This window comes from Magnolia sinica, chromosome 18, assembly GCF_029962835.1.
Source record: "Magnolia sinica isolate HGM2019 chromosome 18, MsV1, whole genome shotgun sequence".
In the NCBI taxonomy this organism is placed as follows: domain Eukaryota; kingdom Viridiplantae; phylum Streptophyta; class Magnoliopsida; order Magnoliales; family Magnoliaceae; genus Magnolia; species Magnolia sinica.
This window is the reverse complement of record NC_080590.1, coordinates 47,463,461-47,479,769: the sequence shown is the minus strand read 5'-3', so window position 1 is coordinate 47,479,769 and position 16,309 is coordinate 47,463,461. Positions and strand designations below refer to the sequence as shown.

Sequence of the window (16,309 nt, the reverse complement as noted above, 5' to 3'; positions counted from 1 at the left end):
AAAAAAATGGATCAATATTATGCTGTTTCAAGTTTCATGATTACAAAATATTCAGGTGGAAAAGGATAAAGAAGTTAATCTGAATATCAAACAAAGTGGTGCAGTACACAGTACCCCGACATTTTTCTGGTGTATGTCAGAAGCATAAGCCAACCGCAACTTGAACATCTGCAACCTATAGGGTTGATCACTTGCTGTACGTACAGGTACTGGACAAAAAAAGGTCCCAGACAATGAGCTCAAGTTGTTTGTAACAGAGTCTACTCATGCTGGAAATAAAAGCGAAGAGATTACTCACCATCAATCTTGTTAAATAGACAGAATGGTTGTAGCATCTGGACAAAGCTCAAGCTGTTCTTTTGGCAAGCTTCTTCAACGAGCGAAGTCCGAAGCACCATTATGACAGGTGTAATTTCATCTAACAAAGTTCTCCCGAAGGACGTATTTGTTGCATCCATCTTAGTTTCAGAAGGCGTGAACATTGTATCTCCGTCTAAAGCTTGTGGCCACTCCACTGCACAGTGTTGTTGCAGAACATCAGCCAATTTTTACCAAATTTTAATGGAGATAGGGTCATATAGCATCACATGATATTCTCTGTCCTGACCAATCACTGACCTGACAAAAAGCAATCAGTAATTCAGAGAACAAAGAAGTGTCTTAATGAAAACCAACAGCAGATGGTAATTGCCAATCGTATTATCTCCTAGCCATGAAATGGAGCAAGCACTTCACAATATACATCAATAGTTGGGATTCATGCGAATGTGACTGAAACTTGTGGTCAACTCAGGAGTTTGGAATCAATGCATAATTATAACAAGAAATGTGAGCTACAGATTCAAAACTTGCTCATACAGGCAATTTATACACAGTGAACAAAAGGAAAATATTTCAATCAAGCAGAGATGCTTACTTAACCAAGGACTGAAGGCCCTGAATTGTTGCCCCATACACTCAATTGATGATGGTTTAGCATATGAGAAGACAGTGACATAACATGGATGTCGGCATAGATGTTAGCAGTCAAGCAAATTGTCAAAGAAAGTATGATGTACATCATATACCTATTAAGAAGCTTGAGCATACCATGCAAGAGTTACTTGCCCATCAAAATCTTAACTGGAGCTATATTCAACGAGGAAGTCTAATGCCCTGGGTGGAGTTAGGATGACTGATATAAGAAATAGGAACCACCATCTACCACTAATGCATGATAGAACTATCTAAGAAGGAAGAACCACTACCCTACCATATCCACAACCTGAGATCCATTCACTACTAGGTTTATAGGTCCCTGACTATCCCCCAACTTACATGCTAGAACCATTTTAATGCAGTCGTAAATGCAATAATGATGACAATTCCAAGGAAATGAAGAGAATAGAGAAGGCGAGAGAAAAATAACTCACTGCCAAAAGATGCTTTATGAATTAATCATAATTTTTTTATTTTTTTTAAAGCATCCAAAACAAAACCAAAAAAAAAAAAAAAAATCCTTCTCATATCTCATAAACTTTTTGTGTTTGATACGATATTTATTATCAATGAGCCAACCAAAACCTATCACATGATCTCCTAAAGAAGTGCCAAGGTATAAATCAGGTGGGGAGGTCTCCAGTATGCAGCAGAGGGTTTTCTGGTAGCACCCCTGGTTCAAGAAGGGAAACGGCTAGTGTTACTTGTTCCTCCCTCTTCCACAAAGAGATCTTGGCGGAATTGCCACATATGAAATTGAGCACAATTTTGCAAAGAAATACCCAGTATGGGTAGTACAAGTTGCTTTATTCAGAACAAAGAAGGCTCTGACCTGCGGTCGGAAACTCTTAGCTAGGCTTTCGACAATGATTAAGGGTCCCTATTGGTCTTTATTGGGCGCTGGAATACCCCAGAGCAGGCTCCTTCCAATTTGGCATTGTTCTATCTCTGAAAATGTACTTATGTATCTTCTGTTATTTTTAGTTTTTGGTTGTACTAGCCGTATTTTATTGCTCGTATATAGAGGTGTGCATCGAGTCGAGTCGGACCGGATTGGATCCAACTCGACTCGGTCCGAAATTTTCAATGAACTAACCCGAACTCGATACGATCCGAGACCGAGTCTGAGTCATCTGACTCGATCCGATCCGTTGCATTGCCGGCCTGACCCGAACCGAGTCCAACTCGATCAGGGAAACCGAGTCGGATCGGGTTGGGTACGGTTCGGATTGAGGTTTCTATTTTATTTTTTTATTTTTTTTGAAAAATTATATATGATTTTCACCGTTAGAAAATTTGTAGGGCCCACCATAACGTTTATTTTCCATCCAATCTATTAATAAGGTCACAACTACATGGATGAAGAGGAAAAACAAATTTCATATTGATCCGAAACTTCTGTGACCCCTAAAAGAGTTTCAATGGTAGACGTTCAACCCCCCACTGCTTTTTGCAGTGTGGTCCACTTGATCTTTAGATCTGTCTTATTTTTCGGCTCAAGCCTTAAGACAAGCCTGCCAAATGGATGGACGGTTTGGATATAACACATACCTCATGATGGGACCCACAGAACTTGCTGACGTCAATACCTTGTGCGTGGTACACCTACCAATCCGCTTCTTCTTTCTTTTCCTGTGTTAGAGACGGACGCGGATTTCCTTCTAAGCCTTTCGCGGGAAGTTCCTACGCAAGGATGCTAGGTGGGGCCACTGAAATGTATGTGAGAAATCCATTCCGTCCATCCTTTTTGAGAGATCATTTTAGTAACACATAACAAAAATTAGGTGGATACAACACTTAAGTGGGTCACACGAGAGGAAAAATTGGGGAAAAAATCCTACCGTTGAAACCTTCCTGGGCTCCACCTTGTTGTTTATATGCTATCCAAACCATTTAAAAGGTCATTCCCAATGGGATGAAGTGAAAACACCAAAATTACAGCCTGAAATGGCCGTAAGCATGCTTCAACGGTGCTCACTGAATGTCCATTGTTTCCTCTTGTATGGCCCACATGAGTGTTGGATACAACTCATTTTTGGTAGCACATCCTAAACTGATCTCATAAAACAGACGGATGGGGTGGATTTCGTAAAAACATCATAGTGGGCCCCACCTAGCATCCTTGCGTAGGAACTTCCTACTAAAGCCTTTCGCAGGAAATCCACGTCTGTCAAAGACTCAGAACTCGGTGCTCGAGGCGCCTTGAGCCACGAGCTGAGAGGAGATGGATTGGCTACTCCCCCTACCACCAGCCAATGGCTGGTGGTCAGTGCTCTGTGGACCCCACCATGATGTATTTATTTCATCCATGTCGTCCATCTATTTTTCTAGATCATTTTATGGTATTAAACCAAAAATGAGGTATATCCCAATCTCAAGTGGACAACATTACAAGAAACAGTGTTGAATGAGCGTTGTGCGGATCGGATCCCGGATCGGATCGGTCCGGATTGACCATTGACCTGAACTCGACTCGATGTACGGTCGGATCTGAGTGGGACAACTTGATCCGACCCGATCCTAGCCTTCGGTTCGGGTCAGATCGGATCGGTCCGGTTGGATCGGGTCGGATTGTGCCCAGCTCTACTCATATAGTATGACATTTGGATGATTTTCACTCATTTTGTACTAGCCATATTCTGAGTTTAAGTGTGGAATCATGTACCTTTTTAACATGTACCTTCCCTATCCCATGGGTGCAATACATAGTGCATTACCTATACATAAAGCACTGCCAGAAAAAGATTTCAGAGTGAAAAGGACAGATTTCTCTGCTCATATCCACCCATCTTTAGTGAGAGTAATGCAGCCACCCAAAAAGAGTTCTTTGCTTTTCCATACTGATAGTTTCTTTTCAAGTCTTCCAATAACTGTGTGCGACACGGCAACAGATGCTTGGCTAGTTTACCCACAGACAGCGATAGACCAAGATAAGTAGAAGGAAAGCTGTCAATCTTGCACCCAAACACATTAGCCATAACTTCCATCCCTTCCTGGGAATGTGAACACCAAGTTTCCCTTGTATTGTTGATACGTGCGATCCGTAGCATGCCTCTCTCTCCAAATAAAAGAGCCTGAATGGCTCTGCAATTTTTCGTCATTAGAGTTATATGATACTCAGGCTACGTGTCATGCTTGACACACTGGCACTCAGAAATTGTACACGTAGCATATTGATTAACTCAAACTAAACCAATTAACTGGTGGAATCACCTGTCACTAAGTCTCGGTCCCAAAATCAGATTGTTTGGACAATCCCGACCTTTAATTCATGGACACTTGTTTGTTGATACAGAACCATTGGATATTTTCATTCTTAACCATCCAATGTCTACCAATTTGATTGTTAGATGATGAAATAAGCCTTATTTTTTAAGGTTATGATGCATCTAAACTACAAAAGATAATCTGGACAGTTTGATTTAAATTACTTGTATTCCAAGTTTGCAAATTTTACATAATTTCTAAATAACTCTGTCATCCATCACACCTGTTAGAGTAAATAAGTTTTCCTCGTGAGTTATATGGTGCTCAGGCTGCCCATGACACTTGATATGCAAGCACTCACAAGTCAGAAATTGTACACATGGCATTTATTTACTCAAATAACACTGACTAGATTGGGCAGCCTACTGTCACCAAATCACAGTCCAAATATCAGATTCGTTGAACAACAATCCTAATCTTCAATTTGATGGACATTTGTTTATGGAAATAGGACCATAGAACAATTTTCATTTTTAACCATCCAATAAATGTCTCTAATCTAATAGTAGGATTATCAAATAAGCTTAATTTTTGGTTGATGAAACATCGACAACTTCTACCATAGTTTGGACAGTTTAATTTGATTACTTGTGTGCCTAGTTACAATTTTTTAGTAATTTCAAAGTGCCTACATAATATCCATTACACTCTGCCAGAGTATCAAAGTTTTTCTCTTTTCTCATTTAGAATATACTTCCATGTTGGTTTAGCACCATATAAAAAACATGACTCTTCAATCGTACGTATGGCATAGTTGTGCAACAATCAGGACTGTCCAAACTGTTGGCCACTAATTTGATAGTCAAATAAATAACTAAATAAATAAGCATAATTTTTGGTTCATCAAACATCTAAATTGGGATCCATAATTTGCATGGTTTAATCTGAATTAATTGTACAATATTTGAACAACATGAACTCGTTTTGGATATAACTACATAACTTCTGATAGACCTAGACAGTAAATAGTTTAGGACCGATAGAAAGGAAAATTCTTATGCACAGATGTTCTTTCTGATGTTTTGAATTGTAAGTGCCATGTCTCTTTTAACTTCTCCTCAAGTTTCATTGAAATATTCCATCATTTTCCCAATGTTTTCCATGAACAGCGACACATTCCCCGATACATGCAACATTTTCCTTGTGCTACCAATATGTTTCCATATCCTAAGTGCGCGATACATGCATCGATACCGATGCTGCAAACACTGATGGAATCGATGTCTACCAACCAAAAAAACCACTAATCAGAACAGCCTTTGAAGTTCAATAATCCTACATAGAACTTCCATTATCATCACAAAAAGAAGCAGAGAAAGAGAATCTCCTCATTGAATCCCTCTTGTTCGCTTGAAGAAGCCGTCAGGGTAACTGTTAAGGATTACAGAATAATGAGCAAACAAGATACATGCCACTGCCATTGCTGCCATTTTATACCGAAACCCAACCGACAAAAGCGTATATTACGAAAGGATCTAATCGACACTCTTAAGCTTTCTCGAAATTCAACTTAGAAGGTCCTGCTTCCCTTCTTTATGTCTTGAATTAATGCATCCGTGCGGAATCAACACCCTATCGATAATCCGTCTTCCAAAGAGGAGCACCCCTTGGGATCTAAAAATAACCCCACAGAGGACCTTTCTTAATATGCTCGTGAGAATCTTTGCCAAAATCGTACATACACTACCAATTTGGCTTATTGACATAAAATCTTTCAAACATACTACACTTTCTTAGAAATGAGTACAATGAAAGGCGTGCCCATATCCTTAGATATCCCGGCCCTACTATAAAATTGGACACGAACTCCATCACGTCCCCTTCCACTATGTCCGAAAACACTTTAAAAAGACAATTTTATTTTTATTTTTTTTAAAAAAAAAAGACAATATTGAGAAGCCATCAGGCCTAAGAGCTTTTTTGTTTCCCAACCTAGAGACTGATTCATGCACTCTCCCTCCTCAATGGTCCACCCAATCTGCATCCTCATCACTAACACGAACAAACTCCAAATTACCCAAACTCGGTCAATACCACTCTTCAGCATTGAGTAGGGTCGAATAGAAATCTACCACCTCACAACATACTTTCTATTCCTTCACTATTCACCTATTAACTTCAATGTTGTGGATTTTATTATCCTTGTCTAGCATCAGCAATCCCATGGAAGGACTTCATATTTCAATCTCCCTCCTTGGGCCAAGTTGTATGTGACCGTAGCCTTCACATGATTTCCTTTTCATAAACTTTCAATCATACTAAAGGAAGAGAGAGAGAGAGAGAGAGAGAGAGACTTTTGTCTTTTTCCTCTACTAAAAGTCCAAGAGTTCTTGGTTACAATTTTGAACATGAATTTACTCATGTGAAGCGGCTTTGGCACCCTCCATTGAACCAAAATGATCCCTTTTCTAGTCATTGATGAACCTTCTAATTTCCTCAACTTCACCATGAGCCTAACACCGGCCCACCTTCAACTGTATTGGAATTCCACCAGTTCCACACCAAATTAGAAACATCTTCCTTTTGGAACCACATCATCTCAAATATTAACGACGTCGAGCCCTTGTTTTTTCATTGGGGTTACAAATAATGGAGCAATGATTGGAAGTGGGCCACAAGATATCATAATGTGCAGGACCATTCAAAATAAAAAAGAAGATTAGTGTCAATGTTTATGTTCTAGATCTACCACCAGGTTTCCCTATCGGATATTTCCATCTATCATGGGCGCCATAGTGATGATGGTACCGAGGAGCAAGCTATTACACTCTCAACGATTTTGAAACCTACAAACATGATCATTGATATTCTTGACGACCAACTCATCTCCACATGCCAGATGGGTCCCATAAGTTTCCCGTCTGTTGGCAAGGACAGTCTCTTTGATGTTATGTTGATTACAGCTACAGACTTCCAATGCCTAAATCCTAACCTTTATGAGTAATATCATACCATTAACTCGCTGAAATCAAGTCCTTTTCAAGCCAGGGAGAACTGATGTAGGCCGAGCCATATCAATTGGGCCCAAGACCCATGCCCAGGCCCCACAATTGCCCCCATCAAGCACAACAGTGGACAGCAGGAGGTCCAAGCTGCCTAATTCGGCAACATAATTCAATCTGTCGACCATGCAAAACTAATGGGCCCCTTTAGAATCCCATTAGATCTTTTTACTTATTTAGCATCTTTCTTTGATTAGTCTTTCTATTTTTGTAATAAATCCTAAAGTGTCAAGGACACTAAGAAAGGAGATCTCATGCCGGCAAAAGGAGAGTTTTCTTCCCAGTACTCCGAAGAGGCCTATTTAAGGGCCTCACATGAGTATTCTCAAGACACTTCTAAATTCAATAAAAAATCTAAATTTATTCTCTACTTCTCTACTTTAGTTGTAAATCTTGTGCTAAACTTAGCTTGAAGGTGCCTACATTGCACGGATCCTTCCTATCAATTGGTTGCATCATCCTTCTTTTAGCACGTAATCTTCCCTTTGTGTAGCTTCAATTTCTGGAAAGGAACAAAGCCCAAAAATCCTTCCACCTCAACTCCTTCACCAAATTAACAAATCCGTCCACTTCAAGCCACACGAGTTCGAACCTAAACAGCCTAGGCCCCCAATCCGCCGCCTCCACTTTTGGTAGAATTAGGCAAGTGATCCGACACCAATCTCGATAGCCCACGCTAGTACGTCAACGGGAATCTCTATCCACTCTGTTGAACGAAGAACTAATCAATCTTTGACTAAATTGGCTTCTCTTGTCCATTAGACCACGTGAACCTAACATCCCCAATCGAGAGATTGACTAGCTTGTTCCTTTGCACCCGGTTCGAAAAATTTCCCATATACATTCCTATAATGCAATCAATTGTGCCTTATAATGCTAGCACACATCCCAAATCTGGGCTCGTTTAAAAGAGCAACCCATCCCCCTCATATTCCAACTAAGCATCTTCATTAATCACCGTTTCCCTCCTCCCCCTCTCCCCACCTTAGATAGTAATCTGGCACTATAATTGATTGAGCATTTAAGACCTTTCAGTTCTCTGCTCCCTCTTAGGGAACTCAAATGCTCCAATTAAGCTTCGAGTTCAACTTTTTGAGCTCCCTTTTCTTCTATCGATTTTAATAATGCCACATAATCCTCCTCACAGTCTCCAAATGTTAACCCCTAACATCTTCCCAATGTGTCCTAATGCTTCCCAAACCCATTTCACCATCGATAAGTGACTACCTCCTGCCTCCTCGTCTTGCAAAACCTTTGTAGGACCATTCATCAACTTCTAAACATTCAATTCAGAACATTCTACTAAAATTTGTAATGGTGAAATGACCAAAGTTTCATCCATCATCATCAAAGCCTTATCCCAACTAATTGGGGCCAGCTAAATGAATCCTTTTTTCCGCAATTCCACTCTATTACGGACCATAACTTCAGTTAGACCCAATGTTCGAAATATCGGTATTGCATTACGTAACGCACCCTTGGGATACAGATACATATTGGTTATCGCATGGGATATATCGGTTGTATCGTTGTTATTGGAAACATTGGAAATTGGTCGAATTTTTCAACGAAATTTCAGTGATTGTTAAAAAAGACATCAATACACACTTACAAATCAAAACATTACAAAAAACAAGTGCACATAATGGGTTTTCTTTGTATGGGGTCCTAATCTATGCATTGTCTAACTGAATTGATGCAAGTATATTCAAAGTCTATTCATGTCATTTATAAATGTAAGAAGACATGTGGAAATGCAAGCAATATATTCAAAAGAGAAAGAAGAATCACTAGATTAGGTTACATACATATTTGATTTTGATTTTTTTTTCCAATTTTCCACAACTCGGTCCTTCTCCTCCAAATCTCGAAATCGAAGTTCCCAATCCATGATTTTTCATGCCATGCAAAACATGAAAAATCATGGATTTGTAGCAATTTGACACTAATTTAACATGATTTATAGAAAAAAAAAAGATCAAAAAAATAAAATAAATTTGTTCACCGGATCGATGTGGGATATATCCCACTACTTGTGTTTCGTATCGCACAAGTGGGATACAAGATATATCGTGGGATATATCGGCCGATATCATCGATATTTAAAACATTGGTTAGACCATATGTCATCAAGTCTTCTCTTGCTACTTCCACTTAGGGCTGCAACTTGGGTTAGGATGGGTTGTGTTCAAGTTGAAAAGACACTAAGCTGATTTGAATCCGGGTGGGCTGTGGTGGAGTAAATGCAAGTCGGCTTAAGTCAGTTTGGGAATAATCATATGTATTTGGGTAAGGTCAGGTCTATTCGGGTCAGGTTAGGTTGGGTTGAATATAGAGTTAGTGTTGGGTTTGAGTTAGGCATCTTGAGTTGGAATTTAGGTCGTTGGGTTGCAAGTTGGGTCCTCTTAAGGTCGGGTTGGGTTGGGCTTAGACCCACAACCAAACCCATCTGAGTTGCAACCCTACCTCCATGGCTCCACCCACGTCCTTTTGAGTCCTTCACTTGCCCTTTAAGAGTCGTTCAATCTCTGGTAGTGTTACCTTTTGGGGAAGAAAAAAACAATCAAACCATCTAAAGTCTACTTTCCCTCATCTTATTACATATTGGAGATACTCTTAAATTTCGTTAAATATATTCATTTCTAATTTTGCCTTTTCTCATCTTTGGACTCATCCATTTCAAGATCCTCATATTGGACAGTGCCTATCTCGATCAAGAAAAATGAATTTTACGATATGCCGTCCTTGATTTTTTTATGGAGCCCACTGTGATGTGTATGTGAGATCCACTCTAACCATTAGATTTGCAATCCTTTGTTACACCTAGAGGCAAAAAATTAGGCTAACTTGTGATTCATGAGGGCCACACCAAGGGCAATAGTTTGTAGAAACATCCACCCTTGATTTTCACAAGGCCCACTGTGATGGGTATGTGAAATCTACTCCAACCATTAGATGCCACACCAAAAGCTAGTGCCCATACGTGTTTCGAGTGGGTCATACCAAGGGAAACATTTTGGAGGGTAAGCTTTTCCTTGTACAATGTTTCCAATTCTGTGGTCCACATGAATCACGGATGGGGCTGATTTTCAAACCCTTGGTCAAACATGGGTTGACGCACCAGATGGTCGGGGTGGATTTAACATTAACACCACAATGGGACCCACTCAAGCTGCTCCCTTTTCCAAACCTTAAATAACTAACCAGTTGGAACATTTATTAACATTAATTATGCATTTAAATTACGCAACTACTTGGACGTCCAACTAGTTGTGTGTGAGCATTCTCTCTCTCTCTCTCTCTCTCTCTCTCTCTCTCTCTCTCTCTCTCTCTCTCTCTCTCTCTCTCTCTCTTTGTGTGTGTGTGTGTGTATAAAGGATGCAAATTATATTAAAGCCAAAAGGTAGAAAAGAAACAAACAGGAACTAAAACAAAGAAGATAGAAAAGAAGAAGAAGAAAACATAAAACCCTAGGAACTATATAACTCAAGACCAGGGCATGCCTTGAGTCTTGACAGACCACACTAAGGAGAGATGGCAAGCAGTTCCAAAGGGCTAAAACTGGCCTCCCACTAGCTAGGGAAAGAGCCCACCTTACAACCAAAGATATCCTCCAATCTAGCTAGGGCATTTGGCTCGATATTGACCCCCAACATAAAGAGATTGATTTTTAAACCTGAAATTGCTTCAAAACATTGCACAACTTTGCGAAGGTTCTCAACAGCATTCTCCGAAGCCTCACACAAGAGGAGGGTGTCATCGGCATACTGGATATGCGTAACCGAAGGCCCCAAGGGGGAAATGCGGAATCCTATGAAGAGACCGACAAATACTCCCTTGAGGAGCATATGGTTGAGACCTTCTGCTACAATAACAAACAGAAAGGGAGACAACGAATCACATTACCTAAGAAATAAGACCGTGTGAAGATTTGAAAAAACCTTTGGGGGAGTCCTTAACCAAGAAGGAGAACATAGCCGAGGAAATACATGTCCTAATCCAACCCCTCCATTTCGCGCCAAAACCAAAACAAACCAACATGTAATCGAGATAATCCCAATCAACACTGTCAAAGGCCTTTTCAATATCTAACTTGCAAACAATAGCACTACTACCACTTCCCTCACGATGTTTGGAGTCAAAAATCTCATGTGCAATGAGGGCACAATCTAGGATCTAGTGGTTAGCAACAAAAGCCCCCTGGGCTTCAGAAACCATGCTGAACAGTGTCGGTCTCAGCCTAGAGGCTAAGGCCTTGGCAAGGATTTTATATGGACCACCGAGCAAGCTTATAGGTCTAAAGTCCTTAAGATTATCAGCTCCAGCAATCTTGGGAATGAGAATGATGAAACAGGCACCGATGGAATGAGATAATCTATTTTGTGACTTCATGCATAGAGGCTAACTTAAACTAAAATTAGAACTTCTGGATTAGGAGATTTCCAAAACTCCAAGGTAAAACGCAACATGGAAACCTACCCTAAACCACACAACTAACTGAATTGGGGTCTTAGTGGATTCTAGGCAATGGAGAAATCAACCAAAACCCACTACTTCATCATAATCCTATATCCCATAAATGGTTTAAAAAAAGCATCCAGTAAGACTCAGGATCTTGCAACTCCAATGAATTTTGGTCTGAAATTATACATGTCGACGGACTGAAATGGCAACTAAAGCTGACCGAAACAGACCAATACAGGGCGAGTTGTACCGTTTTGGCCCCTGGGAGAGACACGCTCCGAAACTGACATTCAGAACATTTAGATCATGAGTTTATCAATCCCTGTTTGAATCATGCAATCTCATACCCATTGAAAAGGTGACCTGATACATCATCCATACATACCAAAATTTTGTGTCAATTGGATGTCACCAGCATCTGAAGCACAAATCTATAGAACAACAAAACCATGTCACCGGCATCTCACATTCTCTTTTCCATTCCCAGACATGTTTTGTGGGACCCCCCATGTATGAGCTTGGATCAACATGATCCTAAAAGAAACTAATTCAAACCCAAGATAAGTAGGACCGTACCAAAGTTAAAGGGGGGAATCTAATATGTTAGCAGTGCAAAGTTTTTTTTTCCTTATTTCGATGGGTTAAGGAATTCATGTTCCAAATGGAGTTTGTCATCATGTACATCGCACAAAAAATTGACATGTGGCATGACAGTTTGCGATCTGAACCGTTCATTATGGTGGGCCCTGCCACAACTTGGCAATGTTAAAGCACTCGCTGATCAGACGATCTTCAATCTACAAATGAGCAGTGGGAAAGATTATCAGCAGAAACCAGTTGAATGGGAAAAAGGTTTGCCTTGTCCAACCCACATGCCTTTAGTGGTGTTGCCATACACAATGGGACCATCCAAATGAAAATCGCTGAATCCGGACCACCAAGTTGTTGGGACACTTATGTCCTGATCTTTTGTAGCAAATGATATATTTAGTTTTCATGCTATATACAGGCTGGAACACTCGAACAAAATATCCAACACTGATAACTCATTGACCGAAGAGAAAGTAGACACCATCAGACTGAGGATATAAGCAAGCTAATCAAGTCTTCAGTGTGTACCAGTGGGGCCCATGGTTTGGTGATCAGGATTGTTTGTCCATTTGATCCCACTACAGGAAAGATCATGCTCCCAAATATCTCCTCACTCGGAAAATCCCAATATTTCAGTTTGTGGCCTGAAAATCAGACACCCAAGAGGAGAAATACAGCAATGGTCCGCATGCAGCTGAGAGCTTTGCTAAGGACACAGGAGTGTGCAATACAGCTCATGTACACGCCACACATACTGGCATGGCACAGAGGTGTGAGATCCAATCCATCCATCTGGTTGGTCTGACCTTCTACATGTTTTCCCAAAAATAAATTTATCCCACTCATCATGTGGGCTCCAGTGTTGAAAGTAGGTGGATGGGTTAGAAACTTCAGCCAAGTTTTTGAGAGCCATGCACTTTTTTTGCAAACTGTGGCCTACCTGACTAGTGGATCAACCTGATTCTTGGGCTACAATGTCAATGTAGTGGTGTCGTTCTGATGGATGGATTGCATATCAGACCTATCATGCCATCCAGTACATGTGTGGTGGGTAAGTGATGAGCTTATATTGCACACTCAAGTGGACTTAGCAAAGCTCTTCAACTGGGAAAAAAGGAAAAGGAAAAGGCCCACGATTGGTCATTTCCAGCTATTGGCTAGGATCTTCCAAGACATGAGATTTCCAGGGGACCACCTGCCCACGTCAGGGCCCAACTGATCAGTGGTCAGGATCACCGAACCATGGGCCCCACTTGTATGAAAATAAAACCCGAGGACACAGATGACATAATTCTCTAGACTGAATGCTACCAGGGGGCATGCAGATAACATCTACATTCCCGGCTACAGGAACCCAAAACAACACACGCCAATCTATTGTGAACCCAAGAAAAGCACCTAGCTCCACACTCGGATAGCTAACTGTAGGTCCAATTCTTCAAGGAAACGGATAGCTATAATAATTCCTACTATGATTAGTATAAGAAACATAGTATTATGATTGAAATGCAATCACATTACCCAAACGCATACACTGCAAAAAAAAAAAAAGGATCAGAGAAATGGAAATGGAGAATTGTGAATTGTATAGAACTGTGACATTGATAAAATCATACACAACAAAAGGGTAAAGGGAAGAAAAGAAGGGTTGATTTCTTGATGCCTATAGATCCATGTTTTGGCGAAAAGACATGGAAATTTTTCGTTTAAAGAGACAAGTAGAAGAGGATCAAAGAGCCGTGTATTAAAAAATTTTAAAAACTTATTTTCAAAATACCTTTTTCTCCGATGGGTGTTGCCGCGGGATCCAAGCCTTCGTAGAAGATTTTTACAGTTTAGGGCTCTCGACTCGCGGCAATCTCTCTCTCTCTCTCTCTCTCTCTCTCTGATGGGGTGCGGACGCGACTTAGCTGCGACCCCGGATCCGGGCGCGGTTTCGGTGAAATCCCCGGATCAACCGAGGTGGGTGGATCCCTGACTGTGGGGCCCACTGTATTATATTTTCCTTACATCCACGCCGTCCATACTTTTTAAAAGCTCATTTTAGAGTGTTATCCCAAAAACTAAGCCTATCCAATCTCAAGTAGAGCACACCACATGAAACAGTTCCTGTGGGCGACCAAAGTTTTGGATCAAGCTGATATTCGTGTGGTATCTTCGTCCAAGCCTTCATGACATTACCAATAGGTTGGATGGAAAATAAACGTTCCTACGGGAAGCAGATTGGCTAGTGTACCACATTCCAGCTATATAGCTTATGTATTGACGTCAGCAAGTTCCGTGGGTGTCATCATGAGATATGTGTTATATCCAAACCGTCCATCCATTTAACGACTTCCTAGCGAGGCTTGATCCGGAAAATAGTACAGATTGAAAGATCAGGGGGACCACACTGAAAAAAGCAACAGGGGGATTGAACGTCTACCATGAAACCCTTTTTGAGGTCACATAAGTTTTGGTTCAACATGAAATTTGTTATTCCTCTTCATACAGGTATTTGTGACCTTTCCAAGGGATTGAATGGAAAATAAACATTACGGTGAGCCCTACGAATTATCCCTGCTGCTATTCTTGGTGTGGTCCATTTGAGCTTGGATAAGATTCCTTTTTTAGATAATGCCCTAAAATGATCTCAAAAAATTGATGAATGGTGTAGATATAATAAATACATCATTGTGGAGCTCATGTAACTTTGATCTCCTTGAACTGTTCGTACAACTCGGAGCTCGAGGAGCGTCGGGGATCGTCTTCGCACGACATGTTTCTACACCAGCTATATAACTGGTCTCCCTGGGGTTTTTAACGGTAGGTATTCAATCATTATTGTTTGTTTCGTGTGGTTTGGTTTACCTAAGGTTTAGATCTACTTCACTTTTGGAATCGTGCCCGAGCTGTCAAAACCGATGGATGGCGTGTAATGCACGTACATAAAGGTGGGCCCCACAGTCGGGGATACATCCACCACCCCGGATCTAGCAATGTCGGTGGGACCCTGATTGTGGGGCCCACCTCAAAGTATGCATTGTATGCCTACGCTGTCTACTTGTTTTGGCAGATTATTCTGTAGCATGGGACCAAATATAAAAATTCAGCTAAGGCAAATCTGAGGTGGATTGCATCACAAATACAGTAATATTTGTGTGGATATAAGTTTTAGATCAACATGATATTTGTGTTTTATCTTGGTCCATATAAGTCTGTGTCACCTTACAGACAGGTCTAATGTAAAATAAACATCAACATTAAGATGGACCTAAGAAGTTTTAAATCGTGTGGGTTCAATGACCATTGTTTCCTATGGTGCGGGCTAGTAAGATTTGGATCTACTACGGTTTTTGGCCCATGCCATAAAATATAAAAGGTGTGAACGTACAATACATCCATCCAGGTGAGCCCCACAGTCAAGATCCCTCCCACATCAATAGATCCAAGTTGCAGCTAAGCCGAGTCGGCTTACGGTTGCAGCTAAGTCACATCCACTTACGGTAGTTCCGGGTAGAAGTGGGGCCCACTTGATGTATTAACAGGGGATACCGATTCCATACTAATGGTGTTATTATTGGATGGTGCTACGTGGACTTCATGCTACTTGGACTTCAAAACGATGCATGTGTTTTATCCACACGGTGCATCCATTTTACCGGCTCATTTTAGGGCACAGCCCAAAAATGAAGTAAATCGAAATTTTAGGTGAACAACATCTAAGAAAACAATGGTGATTGAACGCCCACCGTTAAAAACTTCCTATGGCCTTACCATCCAACATGTTAGGTCACGTGGACTTGGATGAAGAGAAGATATAAATATTAGCTTCATTTTAAAAAATTTGATTGGACGAAGAGAAGACATAAATATTAGCTTGATTCAAAGCTTTTTGCCCCTAGAAAGTTTTTAACCATAGGAGTTCAATCATCACTGTTCCTATGGTATGGTCCACCTGAGATTTGAATCTGCCCTCATTTTTTAGCTCATCCTAGAATAAGCTAGAAAAATTATGAACCACATTG

General features: G+C 40.6%; 1 protein-coding gene across 3 annotated transcripts in view; it reads right to left on the bottom strand.

The window, feature by feature from the left end:
• The window catches only part of LOC131232663 (uncharacterized), a 143,496-nt gene extending 129,271 nt beyond the window's left edge, over nucleotides 1–14,225 (bottom strand). The window contains exons 1-3 of one of the 3 annotated variants that reach the window (XM_058229057.1): nucleotides 14,080–14,225; nucleotides 299–618; nucleotides 115–209 (exon numbers count right to left, since the gene is read on the bottom strand). In XM_058229057.1, coding sequence (XP_058085040.1) covers nucleotides 115–209; nucleotides 299–482 — 279 coding nt within the window. In that variant the 5' untranslated portion in view covers nucleotides 483–618; nucleotides 14,080–14,225. The remainder of the gene's footprint in view (nucleotides 1–114; nucleotides 210–298; nucleotides 619–14,079) is intronic. The other 2 variants (XM_058229059.1, XM_058229058.1) reach the window with 2 other exon arrangements.
• Between the last annotated feature and the right edge of the window lie 2,084 nt (nucleotides 14,226–16,309).